Source organism: Euleptes europaea, chromosome 17 (assembly GCF_029931775.1).
Source record: "Euleptes europaea isolate rEulEur1 chromosome 17, rEulEur1.hap1, whole genome shotgun sequence".
Taxonomy (NCBI): Eukaryota; Metazoa; Chordata; class Lepidosauria; order Squamata; family Sphaerodactylidae; genus Euleptes; species Euleptes europaea.
In genome coordinates, this window is record NC_079328.1 from 17,268,530 (window position 1) to 17,290,581 (window position 22,052).

The 22,052-nt window shown below is 44.4% G+C and overlaps 1 protein-coding gene across 1 annotated transcript in view; it reads left to right on the forward strand.

The window, feature by feature from the left end:
• Positions 1 to 22,052, forward strand: part of FBLN1 (fibulin 1) — a 64,796-nt gene that overhangs the window by 17,247 nt on the left and 25,497 nt on the right. The window contains exons 3-12 of the mRNA XM_056862306.1: positions 293 to 392; positions 4,851 to 4,983; positions 8,570 to 8,738; positions 10,385 to 10,438; positions 11,495 to 11,596; positions 15,513 to 15,650; positions 18,931 to 19,068; positions 19,300 to 19,443; positions 20,593 to 20,721; positions 21,705 to 21,830. Of these exons, the coding sequence (XP_056718284.1) occupies positions 293 to 392; positions 4,851 to 4,983; positions 8,570 to 8,738; positions 10,385 to 10,438; positions 11,495 to 11,596; positions 15,513 to 15,650; positions 18,931 to 19,068; positions 19,300 to 19,443; positions 20,593 to 20,721; positions 21,705 to 21,830 (1,233 nt within the window). The remainder of the gene's footprint in view (positions 1 to 292; positions 393 to 4,850; positions 4,984 to 8,569; positions 8,739 to 10,384; positions 10,439 to 11,494; positions 11,597 to 15,512; positions 15,651 to 18,930; positions 19,069 to 19,299; positions 19,444 to 20,592; positions 20,722 to 21,704; positions 21,831 to 22,052) is intronic.

The following is a 22,052-nucleotide window of genomic DNA, read 5'->3' on the forward strand; positions in this document are numbered from 1 at the left end:
CACAAAGCCAGCTGGGTGACCTTGGGCTAGTCACAGCTCTCTTAGAGCTCTCTCCGCCCCACCTACCTCACAGGGTGTCTGTTGGGAGGGGAACGGAAGGTGCTTGTAAGCCGGTTTGATTCTTCCTTAATTGGTAGAGAAAGCCGGCATATAAAACCCAACTCTTCTTCTTCTAAGACACAAGTCACGGAGGCGAGGCAGAAGAGGAATAAAGTGAATGGAGTTGTAATTGAATTCCCTCGATGCTGTTTGCTGGGCATCTGTTAACACACGTTGCTTTCTCTTTCTGCAGAAACTTCAGTGGAGAGCTGCTGTGCAAATGGATATGAATGGGCAAGTCAGAAAAGAGACTGCAGTTCTCTGCCCTTAAATCTCGACTCCAGAGAATGCAGGTATTCTTCAATGCATTTTGCTCGCCTGTTATTATTAGCAACAGATGGAATGTTCCTGGGATGACATCATTCCTCTTGGAAGTCTGATGACCTGAATTCCGTCTTGACTCCTTCCGCTGTTTTCCCACGTTTCCTTGGCACATTACTTTCCTCTGCTGGCTTGGGATTTGTTCACATGTTACTGCTCCTTAGTAGAAGATGGAGTTGCCTGACCTGCTCAGAGGCCGGGACTTGTTTCCTACCTCTGTTTTCAAATGTGCAGTTGTAAATGACTTGGCTTGATTTTCTTTTTGAGTATGGATAAAAATGGGTTTTGCAATTATATCTATCGCTGCTTTCTGAATGTTTTGCATTTACATTGGCTCCGAAAAGTCGGCATATAAAAACCAACTCTTCTCCTCCTCCTCATCTGCATGTGGATTTAGGAGAAGACAAATGCAATTATGGCACTTGGGCACCACTGAGGTGCTTCTGTTGAGGTTTCTAGATATACAGAGCAGATGCCATGTGCAGAAGGTCATATGGTCCCTCCACAGCACCTCCATGAAAAAGAGGGCCTTTGCCAGCTGGAAGAAGAAGAAGAATTGGTTTTTATATGCCGACTTTCTCTACCACTTAAGGGAGAATCAAACCGGCTTACAATCACCTTCCCTTCCCCTCCCCACAACAGACACCCTGTGAAGTAGGTGGGGCTGAGAGAGTGTGGCTAGCCCAAGATCATCCAGCTGGCTTCGTGTGTAGGAGTGAGGAAACAAATCCAGTTCACCAGATTAGCCTCCGCCACTCATGTGGAGGAGTGGGGAATCAAACCCGGTTCTCCAGATCAGAGTCCACAGCTCCAAACCACCACTCTTCACCACACTGGAAGGGGCAACAGAGTACTTTGTGGGCTTCCTACACAAAAGGCAGCTTCCAGTGTTCTTGGGAGACACAAGGATCCTGGGTGGTGTGTAGCCGTAGGGGTACATGCAGTTCATTTGCTGTTGCAGTTCAGTGTTTTTAACATTACTGAATGGCATTTGAGAATGGTTTGAAGCCGTTTCAGCTTTGTAAGCCAGTTGAACTGAGGGGAAAGGATGTGCAGAAAAAAAAAATCAAGACGTGTGATGCAGAGTTCTGTACATCCACTCTCCTCTGTGCAGTCTCGTTCACCCTTAAAAATTGTGAAGGCCGCAAATTGTGCAAATCTAGGGCCTGCTCTGACGTACGACAGTGTCATTTCAGTGGGTCATGCAGGGTAGTGCCGTCTGCCTGATCCTATACTGCGCAAGGGATTGAATCCTACAGAAAGAGATGTCCCTGGGGCTGAGCTCTTGCTAGTCCTTTAATTCACATTCTCCACAACATGACTCGGTTTCTTCGATAGGAGTGGAATCTCAGTAGGGTTGCCAGATCCCTCTTCACCATCGGCGGGAGGTTTTTGGGGCAGAGCCTGAGGAAGGAGGGGTTTGGGGAGGGGAGGGACTTCAATGCCCTAGAGTCCAATGGCCAAAGCGGCCATTTTCTCCAGGGGAACTGATTATCGGCTGGAGATCAGTTGTAATAGGAGGAGATCTCCAGCTAGTACCTGGAGGTTGTAATTGAAAAAAACCTCATGCTAAACCAGGAGAGTAGCAGAAACAATAGCACTATGGCTAAATGAAATTGACAACCTCAAAACATGAAAGAAATATATTGAATATGGGGTTGGACTAGCATATGCAATGCCAATTGTTGTATTGGTATTACATATTCAATATATTTGTTTCATGTTTTGAGGTTGTCAATTTCATTTAGCCACAGTACTATTGTTTCTGCTAAGTACCTGGAGGTTGGCAACCCTAAACCTCGATCTAGCTTGTACCACTCTGGACTGCAGGTGAGAGCTCAACGCGACTGAACGTTTCCCCCATTGGATGAGTTCCTCATCTCCTCACTCTCCTGCTCTCTCTCCTATTTTTGGTAGAATGTGGAGGGAGGATTAACACTGAAATTTCCTCGGATTGAGGATCTATCGGCTGGAGATCAGTTGTAATAGGAGGAGATCTCCAGCTAGTACCTGGAGGTTGTAATTGAAAAAAACCTCATGCTAAACCAGGAGAGTAGCAGAAACAATAGCACTATGGCTAAATGAAATTGACAACCTCAAAACATGAAAGAAATATATTGAATATGGGGTTGGACTAGAATATGCAATACCAATTGTTGTATTGGTATTACATATTCAATATATTTGTTTCATGTTTTGAGGTTGTCAATTTCATTTAGCCACAGTACTATTGTTTCTGCTAAGTACCTGGAGGTTGGCAACCCTAAACCTCGGTCTAGCTTGTACCACTCTGGACTGCAGGTGAGAGCTCAATGCGACTGAACGTTTCCCCCATTGGATGAGTTCCTCATCTCCTCACTCCCCTGCTCTCTCCCCTATTTTTGGTAGAACGTGGAGGGAGGATTAACACTGAAATTTCCTCGGATTGAGGATCCAATTTGAAACTGTTTGTTCTAAGCACACATAGATAGGCAAATGAGGGGAATGGGAACACAGGACTTAGAAACAAAATGACGTGCAGTTTCAGGCTAACTCCAAACTTACAACAGCTGTTACACCTCCCTTATGGAAATGAGCCACACGTTCCAAAGTTCGTAGTGGAAAGCTAACATTTGGTGCGCCTGGCACGTTTTGGGTGGTGTGCAGAGTAGAGGTCAGACGGGAGGCAGCGATGCATCAGCTGTATGACCAACCGTGTTGTTGTTTTCAGAAAACAATGCCCTTTTCCAACCATTATACCACCTTGACCGCAGACTTCTAAAAGGTACCCTTTTAAACTGTTCAGTCTAATGGACTTGGAAAGGTGTAACTCTGCTTAAGATCACCGTGTTAATTTTGCAAATCTTTTTTTTTTAATAAAATTTTTTATTTTCTTAATTTGACATGCTAACATATAAAACGTTATCCAATACTAATAATACAAAAAAAAACACTTAAAATTTCTAAATTTCTAAAAATTCTAAAAATTGACTTCCCCCTCACCCTCTTCCGTCTAAGAATAAATTGTAAAAACTTTTGCTAACTGGGCTAATCCCATTACTATTTTAATTAACATACTCTTATCTTATCTAACATTATTAAGTCAATACTCAACATAAAATTAATAAAAGGTATAAGTAAGGGATTAAATCATAAAATTATTCTCAAAATGGTTCTATTAATAATAATTAAGGTACTCAATAAAAGGTAACAGCAAATAGGAACCATAACAGCAAATAGGAACCATTAATTTTGCAAATCATATTATCCTGGGTACTGGAGCAAATAGTCATATCAGAATATCCTAGGATATATCTAAATGTTAGCTGTTAAATGTTGCCTCCGAACTAGACTGAAGCAATTGTGAGGACCAATTAAAAGTATTTGGCATGCTGTGGTCATTGAAGCAGTGAGGTTTTTAATCTTCTTTGGTGTCAGAAGTCTGTTCAGTTGTCCATTTCTCAGTTTCTGTATCTGAAGAGTAGAGAAGATATTTTAAAGTTCAAGATAGGACAGGACATGTTTCCAGCTGCTTCTCCTTAAGAAAGGTTTGCACGTTTATAACTTGGCCAAGGTGAATCAATGCCTTGAAATAGCCCTCTTAGTTGTCAGTTAGAAGGGGACCATTTACAGGGGAAACTGGGCAAGCTTCTTATTGCATCTCTTGCTTTCAGCTTCCCCCTGTAACCTGTCACTGCGACCCCCTCAACTGAGCCCCACTTCTCATTTTGCAGGAAAAAGTGGTGTCTCATCCCATACCTGTGTTGTTGCCAAACCCCTTGTTTGGTGCTTGCTCCTTACTTTTCTATATTCAGGGAGGAAAGGTTTGTTTTCATTATTTACAAGAATTCAGGTATATACTTGAGACCCAATTACCGTGGCCCATGAAGAGCTGTCCCCATTACTCTGAAGCACGGTGTTAAATGAGGAATTAAATACATTATTTTGGGAAAGCCAGAATGTTTGGACAGGGTGTTCCCAGCAATATTCTCTGCTTGTCTACCATAGACATCAGGTGGGTTGGATAAAAAGAATCAGATTTGGGCACAGGGCAGAAACGGCTTTCAGCATGGCAGGGCTGTCTTGAATATTTGAAGGGCTGTCACTTAGAGGAGGGCAGGGAGTTGTTCCTGTTGGCAGCAGAGGATAGGACTTGCAACAATGGGTTCAAATTGTGGGCGGAAATACCGGCTGGATATTAGGACTGTTTTTTTTTTTTTTTTACAGTAAGAGTTGTTCCACAGTGGAATCAGCTACCTAGGGAGGTGGTGAGCTCCCCTTCACTGGCAGTCCTTAAGCAGAGGCTGGACAAGCACTTGTCAGGGATGCTCGAGGCTGATCCTGCATTGAGCAGGGGGTTGGACTAGATGGCCTGTGTGGCCCTTTCCAACTCTGTGATTCTAGGATTCTGTGATTCTATGAGTGCTGAGTCTGGGATTCTCTCATTTTAGCATTGCTCAGGAGCAGTGCTGTCTCAGTCATCTGGAGGAGAGGCATTGTACTGCTGGAATCGCTCTCGCCAGTAAGCAAGAAGACTGTGAGTCGCATGAAGGTAATTCTACCTATGAAGACAAAATCGTGAAGGTGAGACTTGAGACATTCAAGTTCCTCCTCTTGAATGAAGAACTGTTACTTCACAGCCCCACCACAGTGCTCTGTCTTCCTGTAGCCTCCTGTTGTGGTTTCCAGATGGTGTTTTCTGGAACCCTGAATTGCCTTTGAAGTGTGTTGGCTGACTTTTAATGACAACACTTGAAGTGGCCTAAATCTGGCATTTTGCTACTGATTTTTCCATCACATGAACACATGAAGCTACCTTCTACTGAATCAGACCCTCGGCCCATCGAAGTCAGTATTGCCTATTCAAACCGACAGCGGCTCTCCAGGGTCTCAGGCAGAGGTCTTTCACAACAACTACTTGCCTGGTCCCTTTAACTGGAGATGCCGGGGGTTGAACCTGGGACCTTCTGCATGCAAAGCAGATGCTCTACCACTGAGCCACAGCCCCTCCCCTATCGTGGCAGGGGAGCAATGAATTTATTCTGCACTCTCAGTTCACTCATTTATTACATTTTATATATTATTATTAAACTATTTATACCCTGCCTTTCCTACAGAGCAGAGGCAGCAGTGAAGCCTTCAAGCTTGGTCTGTGCCCCCCCCATGGACCGATTAAGCGCATTTCGTATTCTCTCTCATATTCTTCAATCCTCCTGTATCTCTTTTTCTGAAGTTTTCACTTCAATCAGCGAGAGCCCTCCTGTGGCCAGTCTTAAAACATACTACGAGTGAGATGTTTGCCTCTGGAGTGTTTTTTTAAATGCTGTCAAGTCATAACTGACATAGTGACTGAGTAGGGTTTTCAAGGCAAGAGGCGAGCAGAGGTGGTTGGCCATTGCTTGCCTCTGGGTAGCAATGCTAGCCTTACTTGATGGTCTCCCATCCAAGTACCAACCAGGGCTGTCTCCGCTTTGCTTCCAAGAGCTGCCAAGAATTGGGTTAGCCTGGGCTATCCAGGTCAGGCTGATACATGACAACTGACATTATTGATTTATTTACAAAATTTGTACCCTGTCTTCCTGCCCATCAGGGCTACCAAGGCAGCTAACAGTTAAAACAAGCATTCTGAACACAATTAAAACCCAAACTAAAATTTTTATTTAAAAGCACAGGCAATCGTAGAGCAGGAAGGAGGGCCTTGAAGGTGACTATATTAGTCTGGGAGGTTCATAAGGGAGTAGGCGTTCCTTCAGGTATGCTGGCCCCAAGCCATATAGGGCTTTAAAGGTCAACTCAAGAAAAAAGGGGAACAAATAAACTCAACCTAAAATTTGTATGTGACTGGCCATGTGCCATATTAATAAATGACTGACTGAACTCAACCGAAAAGTCAGGGGAAACCAAAGGGGTTGAGCTAAACACTATCTAATAAAACAACCAATAAATTTATGTTTATTATATATTGTGCAAATTTGTATTTAAAAACACGGGGCCTAAAATACAGACTTCCTAAAAAGCACAAACATAGTTACAAATATTACCAACACATAATAGTTGATGTTAGTATATAAAACGATCAAGATCTGACCAGATGCGTTTTGGCCTTTTACAGGCCTTCTTCCATGGTCACACACACACAATTTCACAATACACATCCTGACACATACACAAATGTTGTACAAGGTAAAATGTATATATAAAAGCCTTTTATTCTGTGTGGCTGTATGTCAAACTAGTTAATCCATGTGCCTTAAAACATGGCTCACGACTCACACCTTGTATGTGGTGTCCAGCGTCTCAGGATGTGTATAACATCAACAAACGTGAAGAAAAGAATATGCACAATACATGATTAAAAATAGATTGTTTTATTAGATAGTGTTTAGCTCAACCCCTTTAAAGGTCAACACCAGCACCTGGATACCTGCCAGGAAAGAAACTGGGAGCCATTGTAGATGGGCCAAGTCTGGAGTGGTATGGTCGCTATGACCCACTCCAATCAACATTCTGGCTGCAGATTCTCTGTGCCAATTTAAGTTTCTAAACACTTTTCAAGGGCAGCCCCACATACAACAATTTCGATTTTGTTGCCAGCTGCTAACATTTTCAAGGTTCATCTTGTTTTTTTTGGGTAGAGTTGCCAGGTACCCCCTATTGGGTTTTATATATATGGTTAACATGGCAGGCTAGCCTGATCTCGTCAGATCTCAGAAGCTAAGCAGGGTCAGCCCTGGTTAGTATTTGGATGGGAGACCACCAAGGAATACCAGGGTTGCTGTGCAGAGGAAGGCACTGGCAAACCACCTCTGTTAGTCTCTTGCCATGAAAACCCCCAAAGGGGTCGCCATAAGTCTGCTGCGACTTGACGGCACTTTACACACACACACACACAACATGGCAGAGTTTGCCCAGTCATGGAAGCGTGATGTTGAGTGCAGTAAAATCAATCCTCCCAAGAAGCAAATCGCAAAAAAGTAGAACTTACATTTATTCAAGTTTAGTCTGTTAACATTCTTGTTGCAGTTGATAGGAAAAAATAGGAAGCCTAATCTAAAGAATACATTTCCCTATACAAGTGGCTAGCTAATCCAGCGTCATGTGAGTGCAAGTATGATTGTATTGTTTTTTACAGGAGAGACCAGTTGAAATGTCTGCCTCCAAGCAGACCATGTGGAAAAGAGAGAGAGAAAATGGCTACTGAGAAAGAAGGAGGAGGGGTTAGTGGGCAGTCCCCAGGTTCAGACAAACAGGAGCATCCCATTCAAGAGATAACAACTACAAATTTAGATTAAATTAGCGCCCCCAATGTCCAGGCATGCTGAGTCACTCTCACTCCAACACCCCCTGGCAACTGGTGGGTGGAGGAATTTACTCCAGCATGAGCAATGCGGCGATGTCACTTCTGGCATATGGTAAAAACGGCTTCTACGATAGAGTTTTGCCCAAATACCAAAGCATCCCTTCAGTTGCTGTGATGACATCACTTCCAGTGCTCGCTGACTTGCCGCATTGCTGATGCCAGAGGCCCCAGCCTAAGTTTTCTGCCGGTAAGTTCCCCCACTGGCTGAATGGCGCTGGGGGGGGGGCAGGGCACCAAAGTGGGGGTCTCCCACTGCCAGCAGCGGTCTGGCAACCCTACTTTTGGGGCTGGAACTAGTCATTAGGGCAGATCTGGAACTGCCACCAAAAAAGGCAGTCCCAAGACTTGGTCTCCTCCTTTCCCATAATGTCTAAGGGGTACCCAAGGCATCATGTGACAGTGGTCTTTTCTGCATTCTCATTTTCCTCACTTCTAAGTTCCTGTTTCTTCAGGGGCAGGGTTTTCTGCTCTGCACGTTCTTTGTTCCCTCTAGTGGTTGATTCAGTATAACACAAAATTAACTGGCATAATAACCTGCAGTTTAAATCTGCAGGGAGACACGTTGGATTTACGAAGGGCCAGACCAAATTATTTCGCGGGCCTTAAAAGGCCCCTGGGCCTGACGTTCCCCACCCCTGTTTTAGGACAATATTTTTAAATGTAATTATTTTGGCATTTTAATATGTTTCTATTAAGTTATGGAGATACTTTTAGATTTGATACCTACCCTTTTAAAATCCTGTTTAAGATCGTAACTGTTTACTCTGTTCCGGCAAAAGCCGTAAATAAATTATTCATTCATTTTGGCAGAAATGCTGTTACTGTTGCTTTATGGGGAACGTGGCCCGCAAGCAAGGGAACAGCTGTGAGCAGAGCCTGCAGATGGGATATCAGTGTGGACTGGTCTTCAGAGCTTGTTGTGTTGAGGGGCAAGAAGGCACCGACCCATTGGCTGTGGACGGGCCCAACAAAGAGTTAGGTAAGTTCTGCCAAGAAGCAACTGACTGCGGTAATGGAACACAAACTTCGTTGCTTCAGGTAGGTAATGAGAGGTCTCACAATGTACCTGAGGTCATGCAGGATGTAAAACAGAGGTCCCCAATGTGGTGCCCATGGACTCCATGGTGAGAGAATCAAACCGGCTCACAATCACCTTCTCCTCACCTCCCCACAACCGACACCCTGTGAGGTAGGTGGGTCCGAGAGAGCTCTAAGAGAGCTGTGACTAGCCCAAGGTCACCCAGCTGGCTTCATGTGTAGGAGTGGGGAAACCAGAAGCCAGAGGATGTTAAAGCCAGACAGCCAGAAGTTGGAAAGATTGGAGTTGGAAAGATTGGAGTTGAGATGTGGGGATGGAGGGAAGGACACAGGGGAGAGACTGGGGGAGAGAGAGTAGAGCAGGATATGTTAGGTCATACTCTAGCTGTCTTGAAGAAGGGTTGTTGCTTTGTGCCAGTGCTGGAAGGAGGTCTGGGGATAAAAACCAACTTCTGTTACTGATGGAAGAAGGTCTAGAAAGCCAAACCAACTCAAAAACTGCAGTGCCTTGGGAAACCCCTCTCATTCACTTCTCTCTGACAAGTAACTGCAATAGGGGGGTGTCTGACCCCCTGTGGGGTACCCAAATGACCGGTACCATTGAATGGAGTCTCTCTTGGATGTTCTGGAGAGACTTGTGTGCTTTCAGAGAGAGTGTTAATGGATCCGAGGATGAAATTATCCTTCGTGGTTGAGTATTTGTATAGGGTTCTGAGTGGGTCTGCATTATGAAGAATGTTTTTGAATAGCATAGAATTCTGAATTATTCTCCTGCTAACATCAGTTGTTCATGATCCCCTGAGTGGGCGGGGCATTGGAGAATCACAGAAAGGGATCATTGATTGAGGTGTGACAGCATTCCCATGGGAATCAAACCAGTTTGCAGTCACATTTTATTGCACATAGTTTGCAGTCACATTTTATTGCATATAGGCTGATCATTTAAGTGTAAGGATGTGTCACTGGCAATCAAGATGAGGTTAATTCATGCCATCGTATTCCCTATTACTTTGTATGGTTGTGAAAGCTGGACAATGAAGAAAGCTGATGGGAAGAAAGTAGATTCCTTTGAAATGTGGTGTTGGAGGAGTGTTACAGATACAGTGGAACTGACCCTAGAAGCTAAAATGACTAAACTGAGGCTGTTGTACTTTGGTCGCAATGTGAGAAGACAAGAGTCACTGGAAAAGACAATCATGCTAGGAAAAGTTGAAGGCAGCAGGAAAAGAGGAAGACCCAACAAGAGATGGATTGACTCTATAAAGGAAGCCACAACCCTCAATTTGCAAGACCTGAGCAAGGCTGTTAAGGATAGGATGTTTTGGAGGACACTGATTCATAGGGTCGCCATGAGTCGGAAGCAACTTGATGGCACTTAACACACACACAGGCTGATCATGATCCTCAGTCTAGTTTGAGACTAAGCATGGAGTCTCCCTGTACCTCCCACTCCATAAGACACTCAGATCAGAGGGAGGCCCAAGACATGGTCCCCAGCAGGGAAGGGGTGGGGCCTTGGGGGTAACCATGATAGAAGCTGGCATTTCATTTTTATAAGGTTGCACCTTCTTCCCCTCTTCAATGTAGCATTACCAGTTGAGGTTGACCATGAGGATCCTTACCGTCACGACCGCTGCAGAGGTGAGTTAATTTCATATTCCATCATGGCTGCACTTTGCTAGCTTTAAGTCAAAGGATGCCCACAGAATTATGCTTCCTGTGGTTTTTTAACAGCAAGTTTCCTTATGCTTGACGATTTATGAGCAAAATCTGTTGAACTCTTAGTAGCCAGTAGAGTACCTAAGATTTCCAGGGAATACTGTTTACAGCTTGGTTTCCGAATACTATTCCTTGCAGCTTTCAATCGCTCTTTTGGGAGGGGAAATCTTTTGTCTAACCTACTAGGCCAGGTGGACACAGAGATACCTGAGGTTAACAGCTGAAACAGAGGAGGAGCTGTTGATGGCTCAAAGAAGGAGTACCAAAATTTAATGACAGATTGATCTGTAATAGATGATAGGTTTGGGAGTTCTCTCATAGAGTGGAGGAGGAGATGCATCACAGAATACCCAGCAAGTTATTAACAAATGTAACTTGTGCATAATTTCTCTTAATTAGCAAAATTTGTGCAGGCTATAGAATTCATTTTTTAATGGCGCATAATGTGGATTATCCTGGGGCAGAAACGGACATTTTGTCTTACCTGGCAAATGCTCCAGAAGTGGGAAATCTTTCCAGGAATGTGCAGCTAAGAAAGAGAAGGGGCTCCTAATGTGGAACAGAAACCTTTCTCCAGTAACAGGAATGGTGTACATAGAGCAAGAGCGAGCAACCTGTTCAACAGCCCACATCCGGTGAAACTCTGCATACAGACAGACACGGGGCAGACGCCGTCCATTTTTGTAACTTGGCAATATTGCCTAGTGTCCTGGTTTCCTTTGGGGAAATGTTCTGCTTTCCTGGTTTATTTTAAGTGAATATTGCAAGCTTGAGATATTTTGACAGCACAATTCCGCACTGGTTTTGAACCATTAATTCGAAATGAATTGCTTGTTGTCCTCTAGCAGAAGTCACAGAAACGGTAGTAGTGGTGAACCTTAAAGGGCTGAGGTTTGTCTTGGGGCTTTTTTATGATGGATGTTTTGAAAATAGTTAACTCTGTTCTGCTATTAACCGTAACTGTCCTTGGTTTCATAGGAGGTGGTCCTTGCACACAGCAATGCCGGGATACAGGGTCCAGCGTTCTCTGCTCTTGCTTTATGGGCTACCAGCTTCAGCCAGATGGTTTCACCTGTGAAGGTAAAAAAGGGTGGTTGTTCTGTTGCTTTTAACTGTATGCTGGGCATTTGCAAGAATCACAGTTGTTAAACTTGCAGAAGAATTTGAATGAAGCACATCTAATGGATCAGCTGCGGGAGTGGGGGGAGCTTTTCTCCCTCTCTCATAATACCAGAACGCGGGGTCATCTGCTGAAGCTGGAGCGTGAGAGATTCAAAACTGATGAAAGGAAGTATTTGCATAGTTAATGCACAGTTAAATTGTGGAACTCCCTGCCCCAGGAGGTGGTGATGGCTGCCAACTTGGAAGGCTTTAAAAGGGGAGTGGACATGTTTGTGGAGGAGAGGCGTATTCATGGCTACTAGTAAAAATGGATACTAGTCATGATGCATACCTATTCTCTCCAGGATCAGAAGAGCCATGCCTATTATATTGAGTGCTGTGGAACACAGGCAGGACAATGCTGCTGCAGTCATTTGTTTGTGGGCTTCCTAGAGGCACCTGGTTGGCCACTGTGTGAACAGACTGCTGGACTTGATGGACCTTGGTCTGATCCAGCAGGGCTTTTCTTATGTCCTTATGAGCTTGTCCCATAGTGTGTGTGTTGGTGCCATTTCAACACTAGCGTATCTCCTTGACTTTATTTTCTTTGTGCAGGGATTCCCTCCCTCTTTTTTGCACACATTCAGTCCGCTGCACCCTCCTTTTCTGTCTGGAGCAGTGTAAGCAAGTTAAGAAGACAATCCGATTCTAGAATAAAAAGGGGCTACCCAGTAATTTATTCTGGTCTCCTTCAGTAATCTGTTCTGCTCTGCCACCTATAAATCCTGCTTCAGCAGCCTCTGGACATAGTGCTCAAAATAATCATTTATTATATGAGAGACTGACCGTAAAAGTCAACATGAAAACTCTTTATAACCGTTTCAGCATCAGGGGCTTTTTCCAAATAGAGGACTATAATTTAAGCTGACAACTAGTAAGCTGCAGTAGCACATGCAGAGCTCTGGAATGCAAACCATGATACAGAAAGCATTAACTCCTGTGCCGAGTCTCTAGTCGCTTAACGGCCTAAGCCAGTGCAGAGCGAGGGCCTGGCTGCATGTGACACTCACCACCTGGAGAGCTGGGCCTGCTAGGAATTTTGAATTGGCCTATAGAGAATTCTGCCCCATCACCAGGAGGAGAAAGCTGGAAGGGATAGAGACCGCCCCCCCTCCCAAGTAGGAAAAGGAGCTGCTAGCTCCGTTTGTCCTTTTGAGCTAACTTCCCTTGCTACTATGCATGGTATGTAGAGAGTGGACAGGGAGAAGCTTTTCTCCCTCTCTCATAATACTGGAATGTGGGGTCGTCTGCTGAAGCTGGAGAGCAAAAGATTCAAAACAGATAAAAGGAAGTATTTCTTCACACAACACATAGTTAAATTGTGGAACTCCCTGCCCCAGGATGTGGTGATGGCTGCCAACTTGGAAGGCTTTAAGAGGGGAGTGGACATGTTCATGGAGGAGAGGGCTACTAGTCAAAATGAATACTAGTCATGGTGCATACCTATTCTCTCCAGTATCAGAGGAGCATGCCTGTTATATTAGGTGCCGTGAAACACAGGTAGGATGCTGCTGCAGTCTTGTTTGTGGGCTTGCTAGAGGCACCTGGTTGGCCATTGTATGAACAGACTTCTGGACTTGATGGACCTTGGTCTGATCCAGCAGGGCCTTTCTTATGTACTTGCCTTCCCATCTCTTAGAGAAACATCAGCTGCTTAAGAAGAGGAAATGAAGTGAGAATTGGAGAAGGGCTCTCCCTTCTCTTTGGCCATTTATTCATGGAAGGTTTTGCATTGGATTTGCCTCTCTTTGCACATTTTCCCCATCTGAATTCTCAAAACTCTGCATGGCAACTTATTGTTGAGTTTTGAGAATATGAATGGGGAAAAAGTGCATCTAAAGAGTGGCAAATCCAATGCAAAACCTTCCATGAATACATGGCCTTTGTGTTTGACTGCTGTCACATCCATCTTCCTCTGAGGGATGGGGGGGCGGGTTTGTCAGCCAGAATGTCCCTGGGGAGGCTGTCAGGTGGTACGCTCTGTTTTTTTGTTTTTTGAAGTCAAGAAAGAGGATTGCAGCAACTGTGAATTGCATCTGGTCAGAAGAGATGGAAAGAAAAGGTCATACCAGGGTTACATAGTATGTAATGAATAGTACTGGCATACCCCGCTTTATTGCGCTTTGCAGATATTGTGTTTTTGAGCAAGTCGGTCGGCGCCATTTCCCCAACAGCATGTGCTCGCTGTGTGTCTCTGTGTCCCATTTTGGTAGTCCTCACAATATTTCAAATGTTTCCATCATTATTATAGTACATTTTTTAGACATAATGCTATTGCACACTTAACAGGCTACAGAAGCGTTTCTCAACCTTTTTTACCCTTGCGGAACCCTTAACCCTTAAAATAATATTCATGTCTCAGGGGACCCCTACATAAGATTACATATAATTTACTTATGATTAGCCTATTCATCACTGTTTCTCGCGGAACTCTAGGGTTCTAGGGAACCTTGGTTGAAAAACGTTGGACTACAGTATAGGTTAAACATAACTTTTATATGCATAACTTTTATATGCACTGGGAAACCAAAAAATTCGTACAACTCGCTTTACTGAGAACTGAACCCTCAATATCTCCGAGGTATGTTTGTGCCATCCTAAACAGAGTCACCCTCTTCTAAGTCAGTTGAAGTCAGTAGTCTTAGAACAGTGTAACTCTTGCTTTAGGATGGCATTGTGAGTTCCATTATGTTCCGTGGGTTTTGCCGTAATAAAATGTAGGCTTTTCCTATGAGCAAGAAGAAATATAGCTAACTATAGTTAATTGGTTAATTAAACTATTTATATCCTGCCTGGGTCTCTTTAGTTTCGAGGTGGCTTTCATGTAGCCTGTGAATGAGAGGACAGCAAAACCGAAATGAAAGAACAGTTTTGAATTTAAGCATGAATACAGCTAAACTGTGGCTGGATCGTCTCCTGTTGTTCTCTTTTTTGGCTTTGGAAACCAGAGGTCATTATGCTATGCGTTTCCTGCCCCAGATTTGAAGGGAATGATGGGAGAAATGCTCAGGATAATAACCTCAAGATGTGGAAGTGATGGGAAGATAGGGTTACCAACTGTATTCTTTTAAGAGTACATGTACTCTTTTTGAGGTGGTAAAACAGCGTACTCCTGCTTTTCACTAATTGTAGCCAAATGTACTCTTTTTGAAATGACAACCTGCTATTACAACTGATCTCCAGCCAATAGAGATCAGTTCACCTGGAGAAAACGGCTGCTTTGGCAATTGGACTTTATGGCATGGAAGTCCCTCCCCTCCCCAAACCCCCCCTCCTCAGGCTCTGCCCCAAAACCTCTGGCGACAAGGGACCTGGCAATCCTATAAAGAGTGTACTTGTGTACTCTTTTCTCATGATCCAGGGATTGTAACCCTACAGGTATAGCAAGGCAACTCAACCAGGGTTCGCATTTTCACCAGCAGTCCTGAGAGCCGTGTAACATGTAGTTCCACTCTTAACGGCATACTTTGAAAAGGAGAATTTGTATCAATGGATGGAATGTGATCCTATCCTTTGAAAGCACTTGTAATGAGATGATTAGTTAATTAGTAATGGGGAAATTGGAACAAAATAAAAACCAGGAAAACGAAAGCGAGAAAGTCCACCTGGTTCAGTACTTATGTATTATTACAAATAAGCAGGCAAATCTATTTTAGTGGGGCTTAAGTTTAGGGCTTTCTTTTTTGTTGTTAGAAAAAAGCTTTCGTTGCTCTGATAGTTTAATTATATTTGGTCTTCGCTGTCTGCAGTTGCTTTTGAAGTCAGGCCATCTGAAGGTGTAATGCCGGTATTGTGAATTTGCAGTTTCATACCTTTTCACCTGAATTCTCTCTAGATATTAATGAGTGTATCACTGCAGACCACAATTGTGGCATTGGACAAATTTGTATCAATACGCTAGGATCTTTCCGTTGTCAGCGTGAGACCAGTTGTGGAACTGGTTATGAACTAACAGACGAAAATCTTTGCAAAGGTATGTGTCTGTCTGTAATCTTTTTTTTTTTTTTTTGCCTGAAAAGACAAGAAATGTGCTTCTGTGCCTAATGATGTTAAGCTACTTTAGTCTTTTTGCACTGTGGGTTGGATCCACCGGAAGAACTCGGAGAAGCAATGGTCCTTGCCTTCCCCAAGCTGCTGCTCTTTGCACCAAAACCCTTTTCTGAGTCTTGTAAGCAAAATGCATCAAAGGATAAGAGGTTGCAGCAATGGCGGTGGGTGGAGGAGAAGTCGAGTAAGATAGTTTCAGTCTCCCTCTTCCACTCATAGCTTGCAGCACCAGAAGAGGAACAAAGAGGAGAATTTACTGGATTTCCTCTCCTCACTGCACCCAAAACCTTCTGTGAACTCTCCCAGTGGCTCCAATCCTGTGTTAGGCCCAATTTGCACAAAACATGGCAGGTTGGCTTGCCAAGTAAATGCTGATATTTGCAGCAATGAATGTAATGCCCTTCTAAGGGGTGGGCATTGGGGAAGGTCCGTAGCTCAGTGGTAGGGCATCTGCTTGGCATGCAGAAGGTCCCAGGTTCAATCCCCAGCATCTCCAGTTAAAGGGACTAGGCAAGTAGGTGATGTGAAAGACCTCTCGGCCTGAGACCCCTGGAGAGCCACTGCCAGTCTGAGTAGACAATACCGACTTTGATGGACCAAGGGTCTGACTCAGTATTAGGCAGCTTCATGTGTTCATGTGTTCAACTGTGGTTGCCTCAGCTACATGGTGCTTGCTTATTTATGCTAGTCACTTATTTGCTCCTTCTTTACATTTGGCTTGCTTTCACACATGCTGAATAATGCACTTTCAGTGCACTTTCAATCCACTTTAACAATCGTTTGCAAGTGGAGTTTGCCCTTTCACACAGTAAAATCCAGCTGCAAAGTACATTGGAAGTGGATTGGAAGTGCATTATTCGGCATGTGTGAAAGCACCCTATAGTGTTTGAAGTTGTTTCTCCATTGTGTGTTCATATGTACCCTTTAGCATATGTGCAGCCGCCTGGAGTAGTGAATATGCGGCTACCACACTCGCCACACAAAGAGCAGAGCTAGACCTTGAGCAGGACCTTGGTCACTAATGAACCATGTTGGGGTACCAGGGGACTGTTTGCAGAGGAGAAAGAGTGGGTGGGTGTGGGGGCTTCTTCTGCTTGCCACTTTTCCTCGGTCATTTGCCATAGGGGTGGGGGCTGCAGGGAAAAGCCTTAGCGAGGGGAAGGGTTAAGCACCATCAGCTCACTTAACATCAGGTGCCCAAGGCCTCCTCTTGCATTGGTTTGGTGGCACGGTGCTAGGGTTGCCAACCTCTAGGTGGTAGCTGGAATTCTCTTGGGATTGGCAATGATCTCCAGGCGACAGAGAAGAAGAGGAGTTGGTTTTTACATGCCGACTTTCTCTCCCACTTAAGGAAGAATCAAACCGGCTTACAACCACCTTCCCTTCCTCTCCCCACAACACCCTGTGAGGGAGGTGGGGCTGAGAGAGCTCTAAGAGAGCTGTGACTAGCCCAAGGTCACCCAGCTGCCTTCATGTGTAGGAGTGGGGAAACTAATCCAGTTCACCAAATTAGTGTCCGCCGCTCATGTGGAGGAGTGGGGATTCCAACCCGGAGCTCCAGATCATAGTCCATCACTCCAAACCACCACTCTTAACCACTACACCACACTGGGTCTCCAATTCACCTGGGGAAAATATCCGCTTTGGAAGGTGGACTGTATGGCATTATACCTCATCGAAGTCCCTCCCTCCTCAAACCCTGCGTTCCTCAGGTTCCACACCCAAATCTCCAGGTATTTCCTAACCCAGAGCTGGCAACCCTACACAATGCCACAATGCTCCTGTCTGCTACTAAAAGTTGAGGTCTACTTGAACCGAAATATAAACAGATTGTTTTTACAAAATACCATTCTAATGCAGTCTTGGGCCCCATCCAGTGTTGAGCAGAAACATTCCTGCTTAAAAAGAAGTTCTATGCATGATCCTTAGTTCTTTCTGAGAAGGATTGTCCTATCACAAACACAGAGGTGTGAAGTATATGATATTGGTGTGGTCAAAAGTTTACTGAAAATTTTTAATTTGAGCTTAAGTTTCATTACTTACAGTGCCACCCGAAACAGAGATACACCCTTCGAAGCCAGTTGAAGTCAGTGGGCTTAGAAGGGTATAACTCTGTTTAGGATTGCAATGCATGAGATCCAGTATGAGCTAATGTGAAGTACTAGTTGTGAAACAGGATAACGTGGGTTCGAATTCCATCTCAACAATGGACTTGCTTTCGTGGTCCAGAAAAAATCGCTGTTCTGTCATCTTGCCAAAGCTAAACATTCCATGGATTTCCATGAAGAAATAAACCATGGGTTGGATCCTAACTACTGCCAAAGGAAATGCAGGTCTTGGCCGAGTTCCTCTCCCCACAGCAGCTCCCCCACAGCCCATGGGGCTATTAAAACATGTGGGCCTCATGACCCTTGGAATTTATTTATACAGGGTAAGAAGGGACCACAGGGACAGAAAGCAATGTGGTAGTTCCAACCCAGCCACATGTGTTGAATTGACATGACATGGTGCTTAAGTGTTTAATTTTGGCAGGATCATGCCTTAATGCTTTGCTTTAAGATGATTTACTTCACCTCATTGTCTGGGGAAAGGAAGTAGTATAAAACATTGTATACCTATATCTGTGCTCTGTGAATTATTTAATTATCAGTGATCATCAAATATCAGTAGTAAAACAATGGAATTTAATAAGCTAACTTTATTGTAAAGGAACTTATTTTCTAAGTGTGTTCCTTGTGTTGGAATAGAGTTTATATATTGCAAATGCATATTGGTCATATGTTTCGTAAGCATATATTGGTCCCCATTCCCTGACCTGGATAGGCCCAGGCTAGCCTGATCTCAGAAGCTAAGCAGGATTGGCCCTTGCGAGTATTTGGGTGGGCGACCTCCAAGGAACACCAAGGTCATGACGCAGAGGCAGGCAATGGCAAACCACCTCCAAACGTTTCTTGCCTTGAAAACCGTACGGGCCGTCGTAAGTCAGCTGTGACTTGATGTTTACACACACAAAAAAAAACCTGTTAGCTGATGTAGGGTTGGGACCATGTGTTTGCTGAGATACCCTCTAGTTCAGCCCGAAACTTGCAGTGTTAACATAGCCTTAGAATGCAGATTAGTTTGGTCTGATCTCCTTAATTGCTTCTTGTGTCTGAATGACTGCTGAGCACTTCTGCTAACGGATTTTTTTTTTTGTGACGTACTAGATATTGACGAGTGTGAGACTGGTACTCATAACTGCCTCCCCGATTTTATCTGTCAGAATACTCCAGGATCCTTTCGTTGCCGACCCAAGCAACAGTGCAAGAGCGGCTTTATACAAGATGCGCTAGGCAACTGTATTGGTAAGGCCTTCTGTACTTCCTAGCTAGTTCCCATGGACATGGATCTGCATTTCTCACTCACTACATTTGCCTCTTGGAAAATTCTTTCATTATATACTGTTGATGCCTATGCTTTTGCCATTTCCGAGAAACATTTTCAGTTAGGATTTCAGGATCGCCTTTCTTCTCTCTTTAACTGTTTGCTTACAGAAAAGAGTTTTGTTCCAAGTTTAACTTCTTGTACTCTTGCAGATATTAATGAATGCCAGAGTGAGAATGCGCCTTGTCCAACTGGCCAGACGTGTATCAACACGGATGGCTCTTTTGCTTGCCAGAGGACTGTGCCAAACTGTGGACGGGGCTATCACCTTAATGAAGAAGGGACAAGATGTGTCGGTCAGTAGCAGCTACAGACTCAACCCAAGAACATGTGCCAGCATGGTATAGTGGTTACGAGCAGTGGTTTGGAGCGGTGGACTCTGATCTGGAGAACTGGGTTTGATCCCCACTCCTCCACATGAGCTGCGGACTATAATCTGGTGAACTGGATTGGTTTCCCCACTCCTACACATGAAGCCAGCTGGGTGACCTTGGGCTAGTCACACTGTCTCAGCCCCACCTACCTCACAGGGTGTCTGTTGTGGGGAGGAGAAGGGAAGGTGATTGTAAGCTGGTTTGAGTCTCCCTTAAGTGGTAGAGAAAGTCATCATATAAAAACCAACTCTTCTTCTTTTTCTTCTTCTATTGTGAAGGGTCCTTCTAGCCCAGAATTTTTCTCTGATAATGGCCAACCAGATGGGGAAGCTTACAGGCAGGGTGGGATGGTGATGACCTTACACGTTGGTCCCCAGTGCCTGCTATACTGCCTCGGAACACGGAAGTTCCATTTTGCCATCATAGCTTTTTTTTTTGCTATTAATAAACATACCATCTTCAGATTTTTCTAGCTATTTTTTTAAAAGCTTCCATTATACCTTAGAATGCTGCCACAGAGTGTCCCGGGTGCCAGGTCCCCTGGGAAGCCACTGCTAATTCTCTGGCTGTGTGGTGTAGTGGTTAAGAGTGATGGTTTGGAGTGGTGGACTCTAATCTGGAGAACCGGGTTTGATACCCTGCTCCTCCACATGAACGGCAAAGGCTAATCTGGTGAACCGGGTTGGTTTCCCCCCCTCCTCCACATGAAGCCAGCTGGGTGACCTTGGGCTAGTCACAGCTCTCTTAGAGCTCTCTCAGCCCCACCTCCCTCACAGGGTGTTGTGCGGAGGGGAAGGTAATTGCAAGCCGGTTTGATTCTTCTTAAAAGGGAGAGAAAGTCGGCATATAAAAGCCAACTTTTCTAGCCACAACTATGTGACTTTGAAGCCACAGTGTGGCTGCCCAGCCAATATGCTAGATGGAAGAGAGTTGACTTGTTAGTTCCAGATTTTAGCCTCCCATTTCCAAGTGCATTATATTCTTGCACAGAATAACTGACAGTCGGTTTTGCTTACTTCTCATGTTCTGTTTTCACCTGAAATGATCTTTCCAACCCTTCTCTTTTCCAAGATGTGGATGAGTGTTTGGCACCTAATCAGCCATGTGGAGAAGGTCACGTTTGTATCAATTCCCCTGGCAGCTACCGGTGCGAGTGCCGAGCGGGCTACTATTTTGATGGAATCAGTAGATCATGCACTGGTAAGTGGCTCCGACTGGCTTTTTCTTTTGCCCCGTTTTCCATCACTTGGAGAAAGATAATCCAACCAAATTTTGCTTTTACAACAGGGATACATGTACCACCGTCCTGAACAAACTGTTTAATAGCACATTAACTCTTCTATGGCTTAGTTTCACCATTCAAATAAATGATAGATTGGTTTGTCTCACCCCCACCCCCAACAATAGCCAGCTGATACTTGTTCGTTTTGGGGGTGTTTTTGTTTTTTGGCATTATTGTTCCATTCATTGTGTAAGTGGAGGCACGAAGAACAGGGCTTTTGAGGAGGATCTTAAACTGTTGGGCTGTAAAGTTAAACACATGAACACATGAAGCTGCCTTATACTGAATCAGGCCCTGGGTTCATCAAAGTCAGTATTGCCTGCTCAGACCGGCAGCGGCTCTCCAGGATCTTAGGCAGAGGTCTTTCACATCACCTACTTGCCTAATCCCTTTAACTGGAGATGCCAGGGATTGAACCTGGGACCTTCTGCATGCCAAGCAGATGCTCTACCACTGAGCCACAGCCCCTCCCCAAACAGAAGACACCTTTTTATTTAAGCCCATTTGAAGCCTGATCTATATGATACTGAGATGGTGCAGCAACTTTAAAAAACACACAGATGGTTTGGGGCCATGTTGGTAACATAGAAAGATTTTCTCACATGTGGCTATGCTGGTCATGTCATTCCTATCCATGTGGTGTTGGGATGCTGACACAAGCAGGAATCCTGCTATCCTACATTATTGAAGTTGTTTGGGAATCTTTCTGGGAACATTGGCTTTTCCGGTGTCGTGGTGACATTTTCTCAAGATGTATAAACTGGGCACTGAAGCCCAAGCTATCGTCTTCTCTGAGTCACTCATCCTGTTCCTGGATGCTGATATTTTAAAGTACCCATTTGTCATGCCTGCTGTATAAACAAGTCACTACCAAGATTTCTGCCTACGTTTCTTTCCGTAGATGTGAATGAATGTCGACGTTACCCCGGTCGCCTGTGCGCTCACAAATGCGAAAACACTCCTGGGTCTTACTACTGCAGCTGTACTATGGGTTTCAGACTTTCATCTGACGGGAGGTCATGCGAAGGTAGCTGCTTGTTATCACAGCCTCAACCACATTTGCTGATGGGCAAACTTGTGCCAGTGAAATCGGATTGTCTGCTGCCAGGCATTTTCTGTTGGATGTACAATGAATAGCTCAATTTAATCCTCATAACTCTTTCAGACATATCTATTGTGTGCAAAAACCACAAGTATTTATTAGGTTTGTGTGGCTTAAGTGGTACCTCAGTTACTCTATGGAGTAGCT